Below are 24,681 nucleotides of genomic sequence, written 5' to 3'. Positions count from 1 at the left end.
GGCATGGGCTCTACCTTCCAATACCGTGCCCAAGACACCGTTAATTTATAACCAACTTCGACCTCCTAAAGGCTATGGGACATTGCAAAATGCATGGGTTCACAGTATATAAGTTGTTTTTTTACATGTATGGGTGGCAAACACGTTATTCAGGATCTGTTTGTCTGACCAAGTTGGTTCCTCAATTTCGTTCTCTAGTACAAATCTTCAAAAGCAAAAGTTATCTATGGCATGCACTGTCGAGATGTATCAAAGAACTTTGTTAAGTGCTCTTTAACTTTTGATGAACCAACTCCATAATCTTTATCTTGATTGAGCGTTTATACTGTCATAAATGCAAGAATCTGGTCGCCCGTAACCCCATAGTTACCATATAATATCCTGTTATCACACGAAAGCAATAACGTGGAAATTGCTATACTCCATCGTAAGAATATTAATCCCATTGCGCTGAGTTAAATCCTCTAGATGTGGGCTGATAGTGTACATAAGGTGCAATATGATTTCCCTTGCTCGTCGTACGGTGGCGATACCAATGTTTCTTTATCCATTAATACTGACGGGTGATCTATCATTGTCTCTTCATTTGCAGGAGGAACATTAATCATGCCATGAAACAAAATTTTACTTTGTTACATACTTGGGACATGGTCCCAGAAAAGTGTGGCTTCGCCTTTATTTGCGTGGCGGTATTTCGGCTTTTGGGGATCAATGTAACAATCTAGTTACCACTTCATCTGGCATCCGCCCAATGTCTTCTTCTTCCTAATGGATGAAATTTGAAGCAGGAGAATCAAAATTGATTGCGCCTGAAGTGAGAAAGAAGCCTTAATTAATTTGAGACATCTTATGAGATTCCTTAACGAACGATATTGATTCTTCAATGCATCTGGCAGCAAGGGAAATAAACGTTGATCACAAGATTCCAACATGATTACTGCTTCATCGTAATCTGGAAGCCACCCTGCTGCACGGACTTTATTAGTGCAAGCTCCTTTGGTCCCGGGCCAACGTGCCCCCAATCGAGCTTTGCTTGTTACCTGGTGGCCTTCCAAGCAAATACTTCCATGTAGCTCCTGTAGCTGGAGCTGACAAGCTGGCTACAGAAGTTATTAGCCTTCACCAGGCCCTCCTATCAGTGGCGTATGGATCGTAGAATTCGGCAGAAAAAGGAATAATTAGCCAGTAGTCCACGGTGAAAAGGGAAAGGAAAGTGATCTCGAACCAGTTTAGCACAAATGAACTCAATGAACAGATGAGCTAATCTTTCACTGGTCGTGACAGAGAAGACAGACGCTATGTACAGTATTTACAGGCTCATTGTACCGGGGAAATTCCACTAGCTCTTTTCGAAAAGCACAATGAACAGTGGACCACGGCTTAACGTCCCGTCCTAAGGACTGCGACCCTTCCCGGTAGCGTGCATGTCGGGTGAGCGACACAGCCGGGATCGAGTTCCAGAGGCAAGATCGCTAACCACTGGACTACGCACGCTACTGATCCGCCTGCGCCTGCAAATGAATCCCTCCGGTGGCCAAACTCCCCTGAATGTGAATATAGCTGACGTGGTTAGTCTGATAGAGACTAAAAAGTTAATGCCTTTGGCAACCGTCTGGCTTCGGGTTTCACGACGTCAACTACGATCGTCGTTGAAACCGTACCAAGACTTCAAAGCCAGCGTACACAAAACTTTGCTAGCCCCCTGAGCTCGAGGGTCTGCCAAGCAAAGTTTACCATGTAGCTCCAGGAGCCAATAAGCTGGTTGTAGCACTATAGCTATAGGCTCTGGCAACAGTCTGGCCTCCAGATGAATTAAGTCTTGCTGCATAGGCCCTGGCAAAGGGATGGCATACATATCAAGATTGAGCAGTGATCACGTTGAAATCTTGTAAGGAACGTTTATGTATCTCCCATGCGTGCCAGATACATTGAGAATGGCTGAAGAATCAATACCACTCGTTACGGAACCCCATAAGGTGTCTTACATTTAATGAGAGGCTTCTTTCTTACTTTCGATACGATTGATTACGAAATTCCATCTATTAGTAGAAAGAAGACATTGGACAGAAGTCAAACACCTCTACCTGGAGTCAAGCCTTGTTAGCTTTGGTCCGCTCCCAACGTCGCTCGCCGCCAAGACCAAATTAAGCTAACAAGGCTGGAGTCAAGGCTAAAACATCTGTTCAACTATGATCGTCTTTGAAATCCTACAAGGACATTTAATGAGAGGCTTCTTTCTTACTTTCGATACAATTGATTTCAAATCTCCCGCCTTAGAAAATTCCATCTATTAGTAGAAAGAGGACTTTGGACTGCTACCATATAGCTCTGATCTAACTATGATCGTCTTTGAAATCCTACCAGGACTTCAAAGCCAGCGTGCAGTTGAGCATGGAGTGGCTGGACCCCCGACTCGCCAACCTTACCAGCCAGCCGTGGGTGCCCGTCGACCCCGAGGTGGAGATCTGGGCGCCGCACGTCGACTTCAAGAACACCAAGGCGCTCAAGATGACGACGGGTGAGGAGGAGACGACCACGTGGGTATCACGTGATGGACTCGTGAATCGAGTGCAAAGGTGAGATACAGGTACAGACAGAATGTCCAACACCTGGAATGGCTTGAAACTGGAAAGCCATTAGATATTGATCCAATTGTATATGGTGCTTGGATACTTGGATACTTTATTTCCTCCATTAGCTACATACCATGAGTGGTATGCAGCTAATCTTCCTGGAGTACATCGGAAAATACATCAGACAGACTACATGAAATTGACTACAGACTACTTAAAATTGTTGCATTAGAATTGACTAACTGATACACATATTCCTTGACATCTCCTGCCTAAACCTGCTCTGAGTTGCGGTTTGTATCTGATGCGGCAAACTGTTCCATATAGATATATGGCTCTATACATGAAGGCCTTTTTCATAGCCATAGGTCTTTTTTTTTGTATATGGTCTTCATGTAGCTTTATCTTTTTTCACTCGTGAATGTTTTATGTACATGTCTATTCTGTACATGTTATGTTATGTAGTTTTGTCCAGTTAGGTTTGTTGATATGGACCACAAGAAGAGTAGCCGCAGTGTACTTGTATATTGTTAAGCTAATTGTGGATATGAATAAACTCAATCTCAAACATGTATAGTACCAAGCTCAACCTTACAAACCTATAACCGTATAATTAAAACCTCAAGACCAAGAGGAATTTTTTATGGAAACAGTACAAAAGCTCAGTTGATATATATATACGGCTAGGCTATTATACGGCTAGTGAACACCAAGGGCAGCATATAGAACTTCTGTACAAAATGCCGTTGCTCATATATTGATTTAGATACAAACTGTACGTAAGGGACGTTTTCGAGTTTAACAGACCGAGTGCGTATGCGAATGATGCCAGCAAGTGTCCCATTGCCAATGCAAGACCTGGTCGTATTCAGCTACTTGTAAAAGCTATAGATCAAAAAGTGCAGGAATATGAATACAGCCTGACTTGTTGCCTCGAAATTACAGCTTAAACATGACAAATGAACGTCGTCCGTACTAATCTAAGAGCTCATCTTTATTCCAGGTTTGACCTTACTGCAGCTTGCGCGATGAATCTACAGAGTTTCCCGTTGGACAGACAATTATGCAAGATTAAACTGGATGGATGTAAGTTTTGACGTACAATCCCTCAACACATTATCATCTTTACCCTTTCGTCCTTTCCCTGTAAAACGTACTAGTAGACAAGCTTGGAAAGGGATGTACAAGAAAGTCACATATCATCATGCTAGACACACGTTCATGTAAGTGCGGATCAGGGTGAATGGCCAATTCCTATTCAATTTCAAGACCCCTTCCCATCAAAAGACCTGGTGATTTAATGCTATACAATAACTCTGTTGTGTTGATCACAACGTATGTTGAATTGCTACCTTCTTGCAATGTTGTATGAATCATATAGGATTATCGAAACAGAATAATGTGTCATCCGAGATACAATTAACACCGCTATGGCCCCAGCGGATTGCCTATGTGTTATATTACGGATAAGTACCTGTAATTTAAGTTAGCGCATACATCTTGTAACACGGGACATGTTACATGACCACGCAGTGTCAAGTAATACTTTCCAGAACTATATTTTCCAGGCGATGAGATTACAGAGGCGCTACTAGAGTGGCCTTCAAAGGAAATTTGTTCCCATGATGTATTGGATGTGATTCGCCATCTTCGTAATATTCACTGCAACAGTCATTACGACACAATTAGCCGATTCATCAGGCACGCTAAAGTGACACTAAATCACTCCCTTCATCTTAACTGACATTTGATGACATTAAGAGCCGTTCTGAAACCATTAAGGAGATTTCTGTGGATTTGCAGACGAAGACGCCAGACTCCGCTGGGGCTTTCCCTCGCTGTGGGCGCAGACTTACGCACCTGTCATCACGGACGCCACGGCGCTTCACTCACAGTTCAAGATGACGGGCCTCAGCGTCAAGGCGTACGCTAACTCGTTCCTGCCCAACATCGCGGGTGAGATGACATTTAACGGCTGTTACATGCCATCATCGTTACAAATATGTTTTGGTAAATTACTGGGTAATCAGTTACTGACGCCTGTTACGGAGATTATAAAACACACCGTATAACACCCGGAAAACACCTAATTGCGGTGCGTGTGGCTCGTTTTATCCCCTTATTTATGATGGCCCGTGCGATTTCTTAAAGTATTTCCTACTTACCACGAGATACACTCAGATAAGTTCCCCAATAGGCACTTTCCTTCTTTTTTTGGCTTAAAGAGACTGAGGCTTTTAAAAGGATTTCCTTACATCGTGCAATTTACAACTTTTCCCAGGGCATAGATTCAACCGATTTTGCTACTGCGATGTTAACAGTAGCAGAGAAGAGCACTAGTCCTGGTAATTGGTAACAAAAATATATACGATCACTCAGTCAGTGATGAAAGCACAAACATTGGCGTACTGAAGCCCGAGTATGTATTCAACACAGTAAGAGGGGGAACCATTTCAAAAAGCATTTTCCTTAACAGCGTTTGCCTTTAAAATAGATCTAGGCGAGCGAATATCTATATCCATGAAATAACCATTAACACTTTACTTTCATACAACATTCTCTTGGGTTTTATCCTCACTCCCCAAAAGGCAAGTAAATATGTGCGAAGCCACTTCAACTTATTTCAACTAAACGATAATGCCATGTTGACTCGATCATATGGATGACATCCGCGCGCGAATCGACTTTCGCTCATTTTCAAAAATAGAGACCATACTGTAGATCGTACAAAGCAGCTGCAAAATGAGACAATATACGTCGTAGATTGCAAGAAGTATCGGAAAACCGATACTTACGTCGTAGAATTCCAAAGTCGATTCCAAAGGCAAAGACGAAGTTGTGAAAGAACAAAAATGAAGAATCTATTATTCGGTATACGTTTACCATATACTCTGTGTGTTTAGTCACCTGATCAGCCTTCCTGACCACTTAGAACACTCCATAATGAAGGCAATTCTTTTTTTGCCAAACTTACTTTTTTCGCACGCTCGCATTTTTGGGGTTTAAAATGGATGGCATCCATAGAATCGAATCAACATGGCCTAACAGATGATCACGTGCACCCCCGTGCAGGTAAAGGGTGCGTCTACTACAAGAGCACCTGTGACTACCTGGACGCGGACAGATGCCTGACGAACCAGCAGCGGTGCGAGGACGCGGTGGGCAGCCCCGAGTGCGACCGGTGCACCTACTACAGCGGGTCCTGCACCAACTCCACCAACATGTGCAGTCTCATAACGGAAACAAGTAAGATTCGCTGACAAAAGCATTTTCGACGTCTATGCAGCAAATGTACTGTTATCGATACATAACCATGTAAACAGGTAGCTACAACGGTAAAGAATGTATGGGCAGTACGTGGCAGTACAGGCTGTAGGGCCAGTGCGTTGTTAATCCACCGTATTCTGGACATAATGTTGGAAGGCGAAGCCCATCCTTCTCCTTTCATCGCTTTTTACCTCCCCATCTTAAGTCAGGTACACATTTCTATATTAGACATAGAGGAGTAAGGAAGGTTGTGTCAAGTGCCTTTACCATGCACACAACGCCTGACCCTGTACGCTGGACGTTTCCACTGTTCATTATGATACCCATTTTGCCTGCGTGGAGTAAGGAAGGTAGTGTATGTCTCCATTACCATTGTCACAACGTCCGGCCCAGTGTCACCAGGAATCAAACTCATTGCCTCTTACTTTAACTTTATTACTTAGACATTGCCTCAGGATCCCCTTTAAATTGTGGATCTTTCTCAAGGTAACAAGAACGTCTTCACGTCGGCGGAGATCCAGCTGCACCTGTCCAGACGTCTTGCCTACCACCTGCTGCAGATGTACATCCCCTCCACCTCCATCGTCATCATGTCCTGGGTCTCCTTCTGGATCGACGCAGGCGCAGTCCCCGCCAGGGTGTGTCTGGGCGTCACCACTGTGCTGACCATGACGGCGCAGAGCTCCCGCGCCGCAGGGATGGCTGAGGTTTGTAAATTTGTATGTATTTGTATGTATTCTGTGCAGATGTTGATCGGGTAGGCCGAAAACCGTTCTGGCCTTGAAGATGAGGAACTTCGATCTGTCATGTGCGACAGGAACATGTGGAAACACTTGTGTCACCTCTACAACAGAGGATGAACTGAATTGTATGTATTTGCATGTATTTGCATGTATTTGTATGTATTTGTATGTATTTGCATGTATTTGTATGTATTTGTATGTATTTGCATGTATTTGGGGGGTAACGATGATGATTTGTATGTGTATGTGTATGTGTATGTGTATGTGTATGTGTATGTGTATGTGTATGTGTATGTGTATGTGTATGTATGTATGTATGTATGTATGTATGTATGTATGTATGTATTTACTTTATACCCTGTAAACCACCTCATAGCGTAACACACCAGGTTTGCACTGAAGAGTACAACCTGCACATCCGGACAGATTTATTTGATCTAGTCACACTGGGGAGGACCCCTACTCTTTTCGATAAGTGTGGCGGGTAACGCTCTCGAGATGTGGCTTTCCTAAAACACGAGACCTCCATTTAATGTCCTATCCGGGGGACAGTTTCGAAAGCTATACTTAACCACAGGCTATTCCTACACACATGCACATCAACTAACACCGGATCGATAAAATAAATCTTCTTGATCAACAGTGGTCATCGCGCAGCTGCTAGTAGCCCTCTGTATGGCGCGCGGGCTCAGCAGTATTGAAGATGATGATCATGACCTTGACCACTAAACATAGGATATATTTCCCAAGGGACGCATGCAGCATAAGTCCCATGTCGGGGCATAACTGTGAAATTATGAAGTCACCCATCAATATCCACCAAGTTATAAAATCATTGTCATTACTTGTGTGAGTTATTCCGCCTTTTTTGGGGGCGTAGCTAGAGTTCCAGTTACTTAATTAGATTAATGGTAAGATTTTCCCGTCGGATTCCGTGGCCTTTGGAATGATTATGGTGAGAACAGAACAATACATCATCCGCACTACTTCCAACTTCTGTACCAGTAAAGAAGAAGATAACTCAATTGATGTGGCATTTACAGCGATCATACAAGGCTTTGTTATTAGATAGATGGTAACATGAATTATTGGGATGTTCCTATAGCTCAACTGGTAGCAGCCTCAGAGTAGAGCTCCTGGGTCCAATAAGTTAGTAGTTAGGAAACCCTGGCTCAATCTTGGGTCAGGACATCTCGGTTGGGGCTGCACTCGTCTTTCGGAATGGACGTAAAATTGGGGGAACCCGTGTTCGAGGAGGTGCCTCAATCACGTTATAGGTGAACGGCTAGCAACCTATCCCTGTAACAAACATACCCATCTAGGCACACTGGTCAATTATTACTTTCATCTATGCGAACCCATTTATGACTACTATTTACCATAGACATAAATATGGGTTAAAATGCAATTCAGACAGCATTTCTTTTTCTTTTCAGGTTTCTTACGTCCGAGCTCTTGACGTCTGGATAGTCGTGTGCCAACTCTTCGTCTTCTCTGCACTGATTGAGTACGCCGTCGTCAACTTCGTTTTCAGGTTCGGAGCTGTCTTTGCGAGACGGCGCCCAAGTACGGCGAACGGCAAGGTACTACGTAGCCCTCTTTGCACTAGTGCTGTGTACGTATACCTAAACTCATGTTCAGGTTCAGGTCCGGATTCAAGTCCGGAGGTTCAGGTTCAGGTCCGTACATCATATACAGTCAGTGTTTAAGTAAAAAGCTCAGTAATAAACACAAAACAGCAATGTTTTTGTCTTTATATAGCACACATGTCACAATCTATGGAAGGTTTCAGATGGTTTAGAACAAAAAGGAGAATATGAGCGAGAGATTTTATTTTGCAAGTCCGGACTTGGATCCTGACGTTTAGGTTTTTTTGTGTGGATAAACCTAAACATTTTTACAGGTCCGGGGTTTAGGAACGCAGCACTACTTTGCACTAGACTGCCATCGCTGAACGCGACCGTACAGCAACCAGGATTAGATTTGTGTGGCCCTTGATTTCATAATTGGAATATGATACACAATGTTAAAGTATGATTTATAATACAACGCAATACACAAAACGTCAAAAACGTTCGTTATCTATAAAATTTGTTCAGCGATCTGTCAAATCTTTTGTCGCAGAGCGGTCGCAGCTTTTATGGAAAGGCTGTTATCTGTTATCAATCAATATTCCATGCTTTATCACCCACCGTTGGAAGCTTTAGTGGGCCTCATACGAGTAACACTAACGTTTATAAGTGAACTCAACTCGTATAATGAAACATCTGGCTTACTGAATGTTTAAGCTGTTAAAGAATCATTTATTGGCAAGATTTCGTCTCCAGGGAAAATGATTGTTTCCATTATTGAGACCGCAATTTCCTGTACAAAGCAGGCCGTGACTCTGAGTCCAATAATCCTTTTGATACTAAAAGTAATTCCCGGCGATCAGAGCTAGACAGTATAATGGAAAACGCAATTATGCCGCAGCAGTCCTTTTGAGACGGATGTGAACTTGGCCTTCATGATATGTCGAACGGCGAAACCGTTACTTAAAGCTTCCTGGCGCAGACAAGTTATACTGGGGGGACGGAAGTCTCCAAATTGGCAGACGATGTAATTACGTTTTGTTCATCGAATCGTCCTTGTTCAGAAATGTAAAATTCTAAAAGGGTAATCCATCATCCACAATAGCTCAGCTGTCTGTGGCTACAGGAGCTTCGAGTTGCGGAGTCAAAGGGCACCTGTGATGAATCATGTCAGCTAGCCCATTAACGTTAAGTCTCATAGCAATGTCCCATTAACCTGGGTGAGAAAGAAATCTCCCCACGACAACTTTTTCAGACATTACCTCCAACTTTGTGAATATTTTCCTCAGGCTGGCGCACAAAAGGATAATAATTCATATTAAATGCATAACCAAAGGGGTTTTACCCATCAACGTTTCAAGGCCTTTCAGCTGGCGAAACGTTGACAGGGAAATCCCTTTGGTTACGCAACAAAGAACTGTGATATCCATTGTCTTCGACTATGCGGCACGTTAGTGTTAGCTTCATACATAACAAAGCTCGGGAAAATAGATTGGACTAGTCGACTATACACGCACATCTATAAAACTCAAACTACTGTGAAGTTGAGGAAACTTTACATATTTTTGTTTCCTCCTTAACTTTCCCTGTTAACTTTGACTGTTTCCTCCGCAGCTTTCATTGTTTCTTCTTTGACTTTCACTGTTTCCTCCTTAGCTTTCACTGTTTCCTCCTTAACTTTCACTGTTTCCTCCTTAACTTTCACTGTATCCTCCTTAACTTTCACTGTCTCCTCCTTAACTTTCACTTTATCCTCCTTAACTTTCACCGTTTCCTCCTTAACTTTCACTGTTTCCTCCTTAACTTTCACTGTTTCCTCCTTAACTTTCACTGTATCCTCCTTCGCATTAATTGTATCCTCCTTAACTGTCACTGTTTCCTCCTTAACTTTCACTGTATCCTCTAAAACGTCCAATGCTTCTTAGTTAACTTTTGCTATTTTCTCCTTAACTTCCACTGTTTCTCTTTCCTCATTAATTTTCACGGTTTCCTCCTTAACGTTTATTGTTTCCTCCCTAACTTTTACTGTTTCCTCTTTGAATTTCACTGTTTCCTCTTTGAATTTCACTGTTTCCCCTTGAACCTTCACTGTTTCCTCTGTACGTAGGAGTCTTGCAGTAAGTCTGACGATGTTGCAGCGGTGAAGATTCTGGAGCCGAAGCCGGAGGGCTCCTCGGGGAAGGAAAAGGCTCAGATAATCGACAACTGCTGTCGCGTTGCGTTCCCACTAACATTTGTCATATTCAACGCCGCCTACTGGTCCTTGTATCAGCTTTTATGACTTAAGACCGCATGTACTGCCGCTAGGGCTGACTGGCGAATACTGTAAATGCATTTAAGTTCGTGTGGTTTTTATTTCGCGGTAGGGAGAAAATGGAGTGCTCGCGGTGGTTTAAAGTTCGCGTTCGAAACAATAGTAGCGCTACTATACATAGGTGGGCAAAAAGTTCCGCGGTAGTTTTAAATTCGCGCTGAAAGTTCACCGCGAAAACCGCGAACATAAAACCACCGCGAACATATCTGTATTTATAGCATTGTCACTGGCAGCATTGAACACTTCACGTCAGACTCAACATATTGATTCATTCATATACTTGTACTCATATTAAATGTTGATTCATGTGTATCCACTTGTTAATTTGTATGTATAGTTGTAGAAGACCTTACGAAAGTCGTTGTACTTTCGTTGTGTCTATAAAGATACCATGTATACTAGTATACGATAGGCTTAGCATTGGGCCACTTAGAAAGGTCGTACCTACATGCTGCATTTTTATGGCCATGTCTAGTGTACAAATAAATGCGGCTTTGCTCAGTCGCCACGGCTAAGTACCCTTTTCCCCAATATATGTAAAATCGAGTTGTTGTATACGCAACACTGTAAACGCGCCAATAGGATGATGTGCAAGGTTCGCTTATTTACGCGCGTGAAAAAAAAAAATCAATTTAGAGCCCTTTTGGAATTCTATTACGACGGTCACTAGCTAGTACAATATCTTATTCAGTCAAACGCTTTTTTACCTTTGACGGAACGGTGACCATCAATGTGCATGTTGAAAGAGTAATGTTGAAAACTGTGAAGTGTGTACAGACATTTACATTTACAGCATGGGGCTGGCCCTCTTGTTATAGCCTCTACCAGGCTCCACAGGTCGCTGGAGAAATAGTGGAAATTCGGCACTGAATAGACGGATAACATGCCAGAGGAGTTAGCTGGCCAGGGAGTACAGTTTGCGACCTAGAGAAGCTGTACTCCCTGGTCAGCTAATTCCTCTGGCATGTTATCTGTCTATTTGCCGAATTTCCACTATTTCTCCAGCGACTTGTTGAGCCTGGTAGAGGCTTTTGTTATTCCTGGTATCAAAGACTGTGAATACAGACATGGATTGCACTATGACATGGATGGTCTATGTAGTAAATAGGTGATGTAGCAACCAGTGTATCTATCAGGAAAATGAAACCTTAAAGACGTAAAGTAGCGACGATAAAGCTACCCGCATGCCGGGCGCCGTAGGGCAGCTGGGTAACGATTGCATTTCTTCCGCTGAGAAATACAAGAACGTCATCGCCTCGGGCGAAATAACGGCAGTAGGCGCCATCCGCAAAACAGGAAATTGAGAAAAATACCTTGGAGACAGCCTGGCACTTTTGTAAAATGAACGGTCTTATCTTAGCTCATAAGAGTCAAAGTCATTATGAAGTCGGATTTCAACTGTAATTTCCCACAAGAAATTAGACTTACCTAAAATTTGACGGTACCGAACCAATCTTTGTCAATGAAGGAGTTAATGCACTGCTTCCTTGACTCGAGTAGTAGATGAGATGTGGCAGGTAGCTCACGATTTTTTTCGTGTTAGTTAAAATCTGTCTCTACAAACGACACATTACCCATTAGTTGAATGGGCGTCAGAAGGATGACGGCTGAGACACAACGATTTACCGGTTTCGACCTTTTATTCAAAAGTCTTCATCAGAATGACACATTACCCATTAGACACAGTCCCAACAAGTTCGAGAGTATATAGTTAGACTATGAATATAAAGAGACAACCAGTTTGTACCAAGACCTTTGTGACGAGAGAACTGTGGTGAAAAACTGTAAGGCAAAAAACTATCCAGTGGGGCACTAACGATAACGTTATTGATAACGTATACGTATCGTTCGGTAGTGATAACGTCTGTATAATAGTATCCGGTAGTAAAGATTAGATAAACAATGTGACTACATGTGTCTGTCTGTCTGTCTGCCATGTAGAATATAGTTCAGTAGCGTTCGTTACATGACGTACAGAAGAACAATTTACGAATTATGTATTTTGTTTCTGTAGGGCACATTGAAGACCGCCCTGGTGGCGATATGTTGTCCCTGGGTGAATAAAATAAGAATGAAGTAGTGAAGAGTTCTTTTCAGACCCTGACCAACGGAAGCAGGCACGTCCTATCAAAGTCTTCGCAAGCAAGCAAGACGGCTTCATGTGTTTTATCTAATGAAGAAATAGCAGATAAGAAAACGCCCTTCAAACATTCAGTGCAACCAACTGACAAAATTGATCTGCAGGAATGACTGGGGCATATCACGGAAATGATGGAAGGAAACTACCACTGCACGAAATGGCCTCGGATCCTTACGTATCCTGACGTGATCCGGAAGCCAAGATCCGGAAGAATTCGAACGGATCCGGGGCCGTATATTTCTCGGCAGGCTAATGGGGATCCGAATATTGGGACTCAAGGTACCACTTACACAACTTGTGTAAGTACGTACTTACACAACTCAAACATGCAAGTGGTACCTTGAGTGTACCCTGTATGACATTTTCCGTCAGAAGTAGAAAATTACTTTTATTCAAGGTTAAACTCAAGTACACAGGATGACATATCAATGGTGTATACTAAAAAAAATCAATACCTACATTAAGTTTTGATCATTATCTAAGACAGAAGAATGATAATGAACCGAATTCTCGGCCGTATCCTCCGGCCTTTCGCACTGACAGGAATCTGACCTACTTTTCCTGACGCGCACTGACCGCAGGGACGCGTGTGACGTCATGAGGGGGGTCAAAGGTGCCTGGTAATCGATACCTCCCTACTTCCACTTGTTTGCCGACATAATCTTTAAGTTATAGTCTAAACACGCTCAAAGGCAAACGTCTGACGTAATTTGTTCTCGTTTTCCCAACCAAATTTTCCCATTTCATGCGCCCTCTAGCGTTGCTCAGCAGAAGCGTAACTGAACAATACGAACGTCTGAGACTCTGAATGAAGATGGACCCTATGTCGACCCTAGGTAACAATCTGTCCCCATTAATAGCATACATCTTACAACTTTGTACTCCTTTTGTAATGGTTAATATTTGAGTATCTTATTCTGAATTGTGAAGGGATGGAAACAACAATGATAATTCATCCTTGCAAGTGGACATGATGCCAACTCTGGAATCATTGTTGTTTTTGCATGCTTTAGCGTGATCTAGTCAGCAAATTACTTTTGATTTAGAAATGACAATGTTTCCATCTGCAGCAAGGGCATTTTTATTTCAAAGTACAATCTTACAAATACAACCATTAATGCAAATAAAACATGCATTTTGTGTAAGAGGAGCAAACTCCCTTGTGTAGCATGGCATGATGTTTAATATCCAAACATCTCAATCATAGAAACAATTTTCATATTTCTAAATTCAATTCACAGCTTGATTCCAGCATACAAGTCATCAAAACATTATATCTGTCTCTTAATATTTATCTAGTAGACTATAAAGTCTGAGAAGAACTATATTTAAATGTACCATGGTCATGATTGGACCATATGCTAACTAACTGCTATCATTAAACTGCTTTTCTGTTATCCAACTCAATGGTGTAAAGGCAGAAAAAGACAGAAGTTGGACATAGTCAAAACAGTACAATCTATCACTTCTGAATAAGATTCTTTCTCCAAAACTTAGCTTCAGTTTTGGGTTTCACCATCTTTTCATAGCCCATGAGATTGTTGAAGTATTTGGGGACCTCGAACCACATCTTGTTGACATACATGGGCTCCCCGTTCAAATAAAATGTTGTGAACTTCCCCCTGAAGGTGTTCTTTGCCCTCTCCGGGACAGGTGTGATGTCTTCAGGTGTAAACTGAAACCTTCGGTCTCCGATGGCCTTGTTGAACTTCATTGCGGTGTACAGATTCTGATCCTGCCTGTAGTACAGCCGCAGAACAAACCTGGAAGTCAACATGTTAATTGACCAGGGAATGGCTATGATGATTGCTACCGAACTAGCCATAGCTGCTATGAACATCACATTACTGAGATCAGCATACTGGTCAGCTCCGTTTGTGAATAATGAAACCGTAGTGATCACACTCGAGCCATAGATGCCGATCTTGCCTGCCATAAGCACAGGTGCAATCTTAGATTCGTACACAATCTTCCCAAATGTCTTTTCTTCCTCTTCGATTTTCTGTCTGATCCTTGTGAGTCTTCTTAAGATGGATTCCTTCTCCTTGCCACCTGGCCCATGACCTGACTGTTGTGAAGAGAGCCCCCTGGATGGGCTATGGGTGATCACAGCGGAGACGTGTAGCACACGTCCAGGGGAAAATGTTGCCACACAGAAGTATCTTTTCGGCAAGAAACATGCCTGTCTGATTGTAGAGACTAGTAACCTCATGGTGTGTGCTTAAAACAAGCTGGTGATGAGAAAGTCCACAGTGCTCCCGACCGAAGAAGTAGGCGTCCACTAGCTTCGTACTCTGTCAAAAGAAACAAGTTCGGTTTTCACTGTATACGTATATAGGGTTGCATATTGCAAGGAGGTTAAATTAACCTCCTTGCATATTGTAAGGTCATTTGCAGGTGAATAAGGGGTTTGAAAACTCATGTAAGACCTGTAGGGGATAGCAGTAACAAACTATAAAGGTACGCAAAGACGGGTAATCATATCCAATTTCGAGATAGGTTTTTAATACATGTACTAAAATGGTGAAACGCGGAGGTCAGAGGGGGAGGGGGGCAACTTAAAGATGAGCAGAACTTTATAAAGATAGTCTCTGTAAAATCTGTTCGTATAAATTCAGATTAACAGCGATATGTATTTACCTTACCTGTGTTTCTATCCTCTCTGCATGGTCGACATGTTACCATGGAGACATAAATATGTGTATTTCATCGTTCCTGGTGCACCATGACGGCCATGCTGGTTCTAACCTTTAACCCGCACCAGCTGTGATAAGGAATATGCCATATTGGTAAATAGGGAAGATTCAATGACATATTACATAGCAAATCAGCCTAGTAGATCCAATGAGAAACAATATGAAACATATTGTATTTGTTAATCTAGATTTAAATTATGCTTTTGTAAAGTTTTGTAAGGAAATGATATCTAAATCGTTATAAAAAATAATGCACTCCCCCCTCAGAAATAGTAGTATCGTCCCTAGTGATCATGGCGTCGAAAAAAGGTTCGGACAAGTACTCTGTGCTCCTTCCCACCTACAACGAGCGGGATAACCTGCCTCTCATCGTGTGGCTGCTCGTCAGGGCCTTCCAAGAAAGGTAGGGCGTCGAGCTGTCTTTAAAAGTGAGAGATCCGTTGCTTTGTAAGCGTGTTGGGAGGCCCGAGTGCGGGTGCACGAGAATTTTGCTGATGTGGCAAGTACCGTTAGAAATTGCATCAGTTTTGTTGTACAGTACAGTACAGTACAGTACAGTGTGATAACACACATACGTATGTCTTCTATATGAAATGATTCACACTCTTCTCTTAGATAGCCATTCAGGTTATCTTATTTACTGTAGCCTTTTTGATGTCGATAAACTTGGGTATCGTGTAGGTTCAGTTTACTAGTAGCTAGGTCAATGACCTGAAGGATGTTTTTCGTACATACATTTATGTCCTTCTATTAAAGTTCTATGTTACTTAGATTTTCTGTAAGCTGGTATAAGTGGTGGGAAACTTGCAACTTATCAATTTTCGATCCTTCCTCCAGCTTAAATCTTTACACACCCACTTAATATATCTATCTATCTATCTATCTAAAGAATGATGACAAAAAGAGAAGTGTAGTGTGTTTCTATTTGATCTGTTCCAGTGGCCATGACTTTGAGATTATAGTGATAGACGACGGCAGCCCGGATGGTACACTGGAGGTGGCTCAGCAGCTGGAAAAGATCTATGGCAAGGACAGAATTGTGAGTACACTTCTGCTAGTACCCTTACATACACCCATTAACTAGCTAGCCCCCTGCTGTATATGTAGTAAGGAAAGTGATCTCAAACCAGTTTAGCTCAAATGAAGTCAATGAACAGATGAGCTAATCTTCCACTGGTCGTGACAGAGAAGACAGACGCTATGTACAGTATTTACAGGTTCATTGTCCCGGGGAAATTCCACTAGCTCTTTTCGACAAGCACATGAACAGTGGACCATGGCTTAACGTCCCATCCTAAGAACTGCGACCCTTTCCGGTAGCGTGCATGTTGGGTGAACAACGGAGCCAAGATTGAACACGGGTTTTCTAGTTCCAGAGGCAAGATCGCTAACCACTGGACTACTCACACCTTGGGCATCGCCTTATAGTTATACACCATATACTGCTGGAAGGACTCGATAACTTTTCCAAACCTACTTTAGAAAAAAGAGTTGTAAAGTTTGTTTTATAGTCATCTCATACTTGCATATTTTTTTCCAGGTGCTAAGACCAAGAGCAAAGAAGCTAGGACTAGGTAAGTACTACAACTTGCTCTGGTAAAGAAAAACTTCTCAGAGCACATGATACCTGATTGCGATATATTTTCCGACTGAGGTCGAGCTATAGATGAAGTCTATTGAAGACTTTGTCTGTATTATCATTCATGATAAATGTTTGAAACCTAGATTTGTATTTGTTACTTCCTTGAAGTTATTCTCAATAACATGGCCAACTAGAGTTCCAACTTGCATAAAAGAGAGGTGAACAAGAAGAACATGGTTTGCCAAAAAAACAGATACTCAACTTAACTCAAGCAACTGGATAAAAAATTATGATTTTGAAACAGTCAGATGCGTCTGTTTCAAAATCATATCTAGTTGCTTGAGTACCTGTTTTTTTGGTGTATCTTATTACTGTACCTGAATGTCTAACTTGCATTGAAGAACATGTTTCCTTTTCCTGCAGGGACTGCCTACATCCATGGCATGAAGCATGCTACAGGAAACTACATATTCATCATGGATGCTGATCTCTCTCACCATGTAAGAGGCTATATAACGTTCTAATGGGCAGTCAGAAAGACATTTCATTTTCAATTTTAAAAGATGAAAAATAATTTTTTTATGGAATATATGAAAATCGGGGAAGAGGATACAATCTTCCTGGCTGCCAGCTTCAGGAACTTCTTACTAGTACAGTTGATAGAATATAAAATGTAGCTTTCCTCATTAAAGCCTATCATTATAATGCAAGCTATTTACCATATTGCGATATTCAATGGTGAGTAACACAGTGCAGAAGGTTAGGGCTATTTTTGCAATCATGTTTATTGGTTGTTCATCAGCTAAGATTACTAGCAATGATCATGTTAGATTAGTAAGATTACACATGTACGTCTTAAATACCACTCACCCAAGACACTGATGTTTTACTCACTCTGCAGCCAAAGTTCATTCCTGAATTCATAAGGTGAGTTTCTGGAAGCTTATCAAGACCGAATATTGAAAGTTCTGCGCAATTCATCTGTAAGTTACATAAGATGTTTTGAAAAGCATCTGTATTTGCTTTTATTTCATCTGAGAAATTTGTTGAAGCAGTATGAGATATTGAAAGGCAACTGCTGAAAATGGAAGATAACATGTACATGTACATGTACATGCAGGGTTCGAAATTCATTTTTGGAAATAGGTGCACTGGTGCACCCAACCATAAAAATTAGGTGCACAGAAAGAATTTTGGGTGCACCACATAGAATAAAGTTGAATGTCAGCAAAACATAATTACAAAGTTAAACGCTTTTAATAAGAACTTCAATCTGTAATTCTATAGCTTACCTTAAAATTTCAGACAGTTTATACATGAAATAAAGAACAACAAAAGGCTATATTGCTTTTTCTGATACTTATATTTCAAGAATATTCTTTATACTTAGTATACAATAGTGCCTTTACCCTATAGCCTACAAAAATATCTAGGTGCACTGGTGCACCCACTGTCAGAAATAAGGTGCATAGCTCCAATTTTGGGTGCACACAGGTGCACATGCACCCACTATTTCGAGCCCTGACATGTCACCGTTGCAATTGTTGTGCAAATATAATCATTCATTCATTCATTCATTGTATGATTGTCTTCCAGCAAGCAGCAAGAGAGAGACTATGATGTAGTGTCAGGTACCAGGTACAGGGGAAGCGGAGGTGTCTATGGGTGGGACCTCAAGAGGAAGCTCATTAGGTGTGTATAGGTCGTAGACATGCAAGCCATTGAGTACATTAAGCCAGCTCAAACAAGGAACATAAAGGTCTTATCAAGCCAGATTTGATGTGTTTTCAAACTCGTTTTCCCTGCTATTTATCATGGAATGGAACCTGTTGGCATCCAATACAGTAGACATCTTCAAAAAGCAGTAATACTAATAGCCAGATATGAATGGTTTAGGTGTGACAAGTTGTTTGGTGTGGGTTTGACAGCTGCAGTAGCATGCTTCTGAAGCTGGTGTGTTATTCCAAATGACAGTTCTACTGGCTGACCAATAATTCATATCCAGGCAAAACTTCTTAATGAAAAGTTCTCTTTCCTCAGCCGAGGTGCCAACTACCTGACTCAGATCCTGTTGCGACCGGGAGCATCTGACTTGACTGGTAGTTTCAGGTAAGCTCTAGCCTCCGTTGCAGGCTCTGAACCGGCTTCTTGGGGGGCTAGATAATACACATTTTGCAGCCAACCCGTAACTATCAGCCAACCTTGTAACAACATGTATCAGCCGGCTGATAGTTACGGGTTGGCTGCAAAATGTACATATTATTTAGCACCCCAAAAAGCCGGTTCAGAGCCTGCAACGGAGGCTAGGTAAGCTTAAGTCTCAATGTAGATGTTGCCTTGATTCAGGGCTGAAAATGTTTTATTTTGTTCGCTTTTATCTGCTTTGACTCACTGTATGTTACAATTAGCTTGATAAATTTTCCTCTGCATCTTTTCTTTTTCGCATGTACCTGCACATGTAGTATGCTACACTGTATCTAAATCAGTGCTGTCTCCAGCTTTGAATTTTTTTCCGTCCCACTCATGTTTGGTTGAGATCCAATGTTTTGATTTTTATTGTTGAGTATGTCATCTTAAACCTACAAAAATGAATTTTAATCAATTCTATGTCATGAAGTTCCCATTTTGGGGACTGACAGGGTGAGATTTTTTCCGTCCCGACAAGCAAATTTACACCCTGGGATGGAGGGACGGGTCCTGGACACAGCCCTGATCTAAATGCACATCTTTTCCCCGTCATAGGCTGTACAAGAAAGCAGTGCTGGAAAAGTTGGTTGAGAGCTGCGTGTCCAAGGGCTACGTCTTCCAGATGGAGATGATCGTGCGAGCCAGGCAGCTGGGCTTCACTATTGGAGAGGTGGGTCATAACTTAACCTTTAGCACACTAAGGAAGCCTGGATACCAGGACCCTTTGCGCTACATGATATTAATCCCTTTTGGCCAGGGGAGCACATCATATGCAATATAGAGTCACCATCACCGGGGGAGTCACCATCTCAAATTTCAAACACTCAATGCCAGGACAGGCAGACACGTACGAATATTCATTTTCCCCCCCGCACCATTCCCCAGGAGGCCTACCCGCCTTAGCCTGGGACCTCCTCCCCCCCTACGTTGCCCCTCGCGGGGTCATTTGGGGGCAACAAATATGATGATGATGATGAGATAGTTGGCACCCGGTCTCTTTCTACCTGGCACCCGATCTCTAATATCTATCACACAAAAGATAATTAGGGTCCGTGTGCTAACTGTGGTGGCTGGGTAAATTTGCTTCTCCGGCCGAAAGATTAGTGACTGTAGCGCGGTGGTCTGGCACCCAGGCTAACACTGAAGTAGCCAAATATCAGTTACTGACGAAAGATAGCGGATGCTATCTGAAACGTCTGACTGTTTCAAAATGTTATCCAGTTGCTTGAGTAACTATTTTTGGCAAATATCAGTTACTCAAGCAACTGGATATGATTTTGGAAAGACGTTTCAAGTAGCATCCACTACTTTTCATCAGTGACAATGAAGTAGCCGTTTAGCCAACAGATTCAGTCCAGTGACATAGTGCCCCATAGCTAGTGACATAGTCCACTTTAGTGCCCTAGTTCTGAGAATTACAGTTGTCACCTACAATCTTATACATTTGTACCTCAGCATTGATGTCGCCTCAGTCCAGATTCCTTGGTAATTTAGCATCAATGCTGCCCTAATCCATCTACAATTAACCATATTAATCATTCAGGCTCCTAAGACTGAAGCAAATTCTGATCTTTTTCCTCTAACAAGAGCCCTGACATGCCATATTGACCCCCTGCCCTTAGGTCACTAGTCTTAGCACACAGATCTCTCTCCCCACGCTGAAGCATAACTAACAAGCACCACTTAAGCTTATAATCTACATACAAAAGATCATGAATCAGTATCTACATACAAAAAATCATGAATCACCCGTCAACCGCTTCTTAAGTTATTCCCTTTCAAAATCTGAAACAAAAACAGCTCAATACAGTTTTTAAAAAAGCTGCCAGGGGGCCTATAAACCTACTATACACCACTTACTCTCTACCCCAAAAGCTATCTAACACTCAGAAATCACAGCCATGGCATGTCCAGACTAGTTTGGTGTAGTACATTTGCATCACAACCTCTTGTAAAATTAATCTTGTTTGCCTGGTATCAAGAAAACTGGTCATGGCAAGGGTGGAATACTGCAGCTGGAAAATTCAGAGCAGCCAAAGTTCAACTACACAAAATATATTTTGTTTGATGATAATCTCACTTTATATTTTATCAGCCGACTATAATTCTTGATTTGTTAACTGTAACTTGATTTTAGCTGATTTAACAGTCACTAGTCAACAGCTAAAATTTCATCATCGCAAATATTAGATCACTAATATTTGAGACAGTAATGTTTGTTCCCACCGTTAAAATTAAGTGCCGTGACCTACTCCATTTTCCCGCAACCGATATGTTTTCCTGCTGCTATATTAGTGATTTACAGTATCTTGATATCGTTTTTCCCTCTTCCAGCCTTAAGAGGCTGGTGATTATCCATTTGTACTGGCAGATGCCAGCTCATTAAACATACATCTGAAGAATGTGTTTCTGACTTGTCAATCAATAGACTACAACGTCGCTGCAACCATTATTGACTCATGCTGGGCACACAAGTCAACGACCGCTCTACTTCTGAGCTGTTAGCCCCGCATGCACACCTGTGGCTCCAAAGAAAATTGATTGCAAGGCTAGGAAGAGTATAATTGCTGTAGGTCTGCACTGAGGGGTATCGGCATTACTGTGTATGTTACAGAGAAGTGACAGATGTTGTAATCATTTCTGTATAGCATATCCTAAGACTCAAGAGCAGTTTTTCAGCTAAGGTCCATTATATGTGTGCTACTAGTGTGTAGTGTGGCATCGTGTTGGTGTGACAATTATGATATAGGATGTTTAGGTATTGAGTTTGAATCCTCTGACATGCCACCCATGTTGTGCCCTTGGGAAAGGTACTTGACACAACTTACCTCACTCCACCCAGGTGTAAAAATGGGTACCTGACTTCGGTTGGGGAACTAAAAATAACAGGTGGTGGAAGGAGAGTCGTTCTAGGCACACAAGTCAACGACCACTCTACTTCTGAGCTGTTAGCCCCGCATGCACACCTGTGGCTCCAGAGAAAATTGATTGCAAGGCTAGGAAGAGTATAATTGCTGTAGGCCTGCACTGAGGGGTATCGGCATTACTGTGTATGTTACAGAGAAGTGACAGATGTTGTAATCATTTCTATATAGCATTTCCTAAGACTCAAGAGCAGTTTTTCAGCTAAGGTCCATCATAAGTGTGCTATTGGTGTGGCATTGTGTCTGTGTAACAATTATGATATAGGATGTTTAGCCCAGAAGCCAGATGTCCTGAGTTTGAATCCTCTGACATGCCTCCAATGTTGTGCCCTTAGGAAAGGTACATGACACGACTTACCTCACTCCAACCAGGTGTAAAGATGAGTACCTGACTTCGGTTGGGAAGGTAAAACTAAAAGGCAGTGGAAGGAGAGGGCTTGGCCTTCCAATACCGTACCCTAAACACATTGTACTGTCCCTATGCCCCCAAAAAGGAATTACCTTGACCAACCTTGCCATTATAAGAAAATGACACAATAAAGGAACGACTTGACATTTACAGCAAATGGTTTCTTTTCCAGGTCCCCATCACTTTCGTGGACAGGGTTTACGGAGAGTCCAAACTGGGCGGAAACGAGGTCATCTCTTTTGTAAAAGGTCTCCTGTACCTGTTCGCAACTACATAAGGTTTTGTACAAGTCATGTAATATCACTTTAGCATATTACAGGAAAGCCTTATTGTTTTTAGCATTGCAGTAGACATTTTATCATAGTTGACTGAGCATTCTGTAATTGAAGTCACATTGTTGAGCGTAACTCGTTTGTGCCTTGCTCTATTGATTGATATTGCCTTTTCACTAATGGCCATCTGGCCCTGCCTCATGTAATATCATTGATATTGACAAATTTTAGGACGACCCCACGTCGTGTAAGTTCGCTCTTGATATAATATGATGGACATATACATCTAAGACAAAGACTGGAACTTACTGTAATTCTTGATTTGTTAACGGTAACTTAATTTTAGCTGATTTAACGGTCACTAGTCAACCGCTAAAATTTCATGAATGCAAATGTTTGATTACTAACACTTGAGACAGTGATGTTTGTTCACAGCGTTAAAATTAAATGCAGTAAACTACTCCCTTTACTCCCAACCGTTAAATCACCGATCACAATATTAAAGTGATTTACAGAACTTACAGGGCAGTGCTATAGCTCCATCTGGTGAAGAGTATGAATTTTGCATTGTAGTCGAGTATTTGCTGGGCTAGGGTTGTTTGACTGTTATGATTCTGTACAATATATGAAGTATGATCATTGTATTGATTGTTGTGATGCCCATATCTACTTGGATTGTGCAATTTGCAATTCTGTATGTGGTGCTGTCAAGAAAATGCAGACTGTATAATGTCATTGTCAGGAGGGAATAACCACATATTGTGGTTGTATCCTTTTTTAAGTAATTATTATGCACTTTCAAATTGGTATGTTCTTAACCTCTCTGTTACCTAACTCTGTCACCAATAGAGAACGGGTGCCAAACAGCTACTTCAGCGTGCTAAAGGTTAAAGTAAACATTCCATAATGTTTCCAAAATGTATGATTTTGTTGCTGATAACAAATTGAGTTTGAGTTATTGAAACCTATATAAAACTTGAATAATTTCTTGATTATATTTTTCCCTTCTTACATTTTGTATTGTTGCTTCTCAGACATGAAAATTAAAGAGGAACTGTATTGGACTAAATAGCAACTCATAACAAATTGCTTCCCTCCATACACTTAGCAAATTCTTTGTTAGCAGTGATGTAACCGAGCATTCTTTTTCATTTTCCTATCCATAAGATCAGAATTTTATTAAATAATGAAATGTAGTTTGATATCCTGCCTTCCTTTATGTGTGAATCCATTACAATATTTTTTTTCATTTTCCTATCTAGAAAATCAGCCTTATTGAATGATGAAATGTAGTTTAAATTCCTAGCTAGTTGTTCTTGTGAATCCATAACAAAGTTCTTTGAACAAAACAAAGTGTTTTGATTTTATCTGTCACCTGCCTACTGATCATGACTGGTATTCAGTTTTGCCCTAAGGAGGGTACAGATGGTCCCTGAAACATTGGTTTGAATAAAACACTTGGTTATGGACAAAAAAACTTTGTTATCCATTGACTTACCATTGAAACTATTCACAGATCCATCACACTGTTGTTACACATTCAACATTCAGCTCTTTGTGAGTTTTCCTTTGATGTTGATAGGCTGTATTTTAGGTCGTGCTGTGGGGTTGTGTGAGTCGGTGACTGCTTGCGTTTGGGGAGCCGTGTGTTCCCTTCAGGATTGTTAAGTTCATAAGAAAATCTCATGAGCGCCCCCAACTACACAGCACATATGCAGTGATTGAAACAAAGTCAGCAGGGCTGTCTCCAGCTTTTTAAACAAATTTTCCGTCTCCCTTATTGATTGATTGGGAGCTCATGTTTGATTTTTCATTGTTAAATCTGTCATTTTAACCTGAAAAAGATACATTTTATAAATTTCATGCCATGAAGTTCAGATATTTTGTACAGATGGGGAAACAGTTTTGTTTGTCCGAACAAGCAAATTTCCGTCCCAGGGCGGAGGGATGGCGGGTCCTGGACACAGCCGTGATTCTTAGCCACAATTCCTCCAGAGGTGCAA

The 24,681-nt window shown here is 41.6% G+C and overlaps 2 protein-coding genes across 2 annotated transcripts in view; both read left to right on the top strand.

Moving 5' to 3' along the window:
- LOC136438756 (glycine receptor subunit alpha-2-like) overlaps positions 1 to 12,043 on the top strand; it is a 32,204-nt gene extending 20,161 nt beyond the window's left edge. The window contains exons 3-9 of the mRNA XM_066433674.1: positions 2,365 to 2,576; positions 3,577 to 3,659; positions 4,377 to 4,529; positions 5,646 to 5,819; positions 6,327 to 6,547; positions 8,020 to 8,166; positions 10,262 to 12,043. Of these exons, the coding sequence (XP_066289771.1) occupies positions 2,365 to 2,576; positions 3,577 to 3,659; positions 4,377 to 4,529; positions 5,646 to 5,819; positions 6,327 to 6,547; positions 8,020 to 8,166; positions 10,262 to 10,435 (1,164 nt within the window). The 3' untranslated portion in view covers positions 10,436 to 12,043. The remainder of the gene's footprint in view (positions 1 to 2,364; positions 2,577 to 3,576; positions 3,660 to 4,376; positions 4,530 to 5,645; positions 5,820 to 6,326; positions 6,548 to 8,019; positions 8,167 to 10,261) is intronic.
- Positions 12,044 to 15,570: 3,527 nt separating this feature from the next.
- Positions 15,571 to 22,793, top strand: LOC136438548 (dolichol-phosphate mannosyltransferase subunit 1-like). Its single transcript, XM_066433375.1, has 9 exons — positions 15,571 to 15,707; positions 16,244 to 16,343; positions 16,845 to 16,878; positions 17,310 to 17,386; positions 17,788 to 17,813; positions 18,483 to 18,578; positions 18,927 to 18,995; positions 19,629 to 19,743; positions 22,579 to 22,793. The coding sequence occupies exons 1-9, from the start codon at positions 15,598 to 15,600 to the stop codon at positions 22,681 to 22,683; spliced, it is 732 nt and encodes a 243-aa protein (XP_066289472.1). The 5' UTR covers positions 15,571 to 15,597; the 3' UTR covers positions 22,684 to 22,793.
- The last annotated feature ends 1,888 nt before the right edge of the window (positions 22,794 to 24,681 follow it).

Source organism: Branchiostoma lanceolatum, chromosome 7, assembly GCF_035083965.1.
Source record: "Branchiostoma lanceolatum isolate klBraLanc5 chromosome 7, klBraLanc5.hap2, whole genome shotgun sequence".
NCBI classification, from domain to species: domain Eukaryota; kingdom Metazoa; phylum Chordata; class Leptocardii; order Amphioxiformes; family Branchiostomatidae; genus Branchiostoma; species Branchiostoma lanceolatum.
The sequence above is the reverse complement of the archived record's forward strand: the minus strand, read 5'-3'. Positions and strand labels throughout refer to the sequence as shown.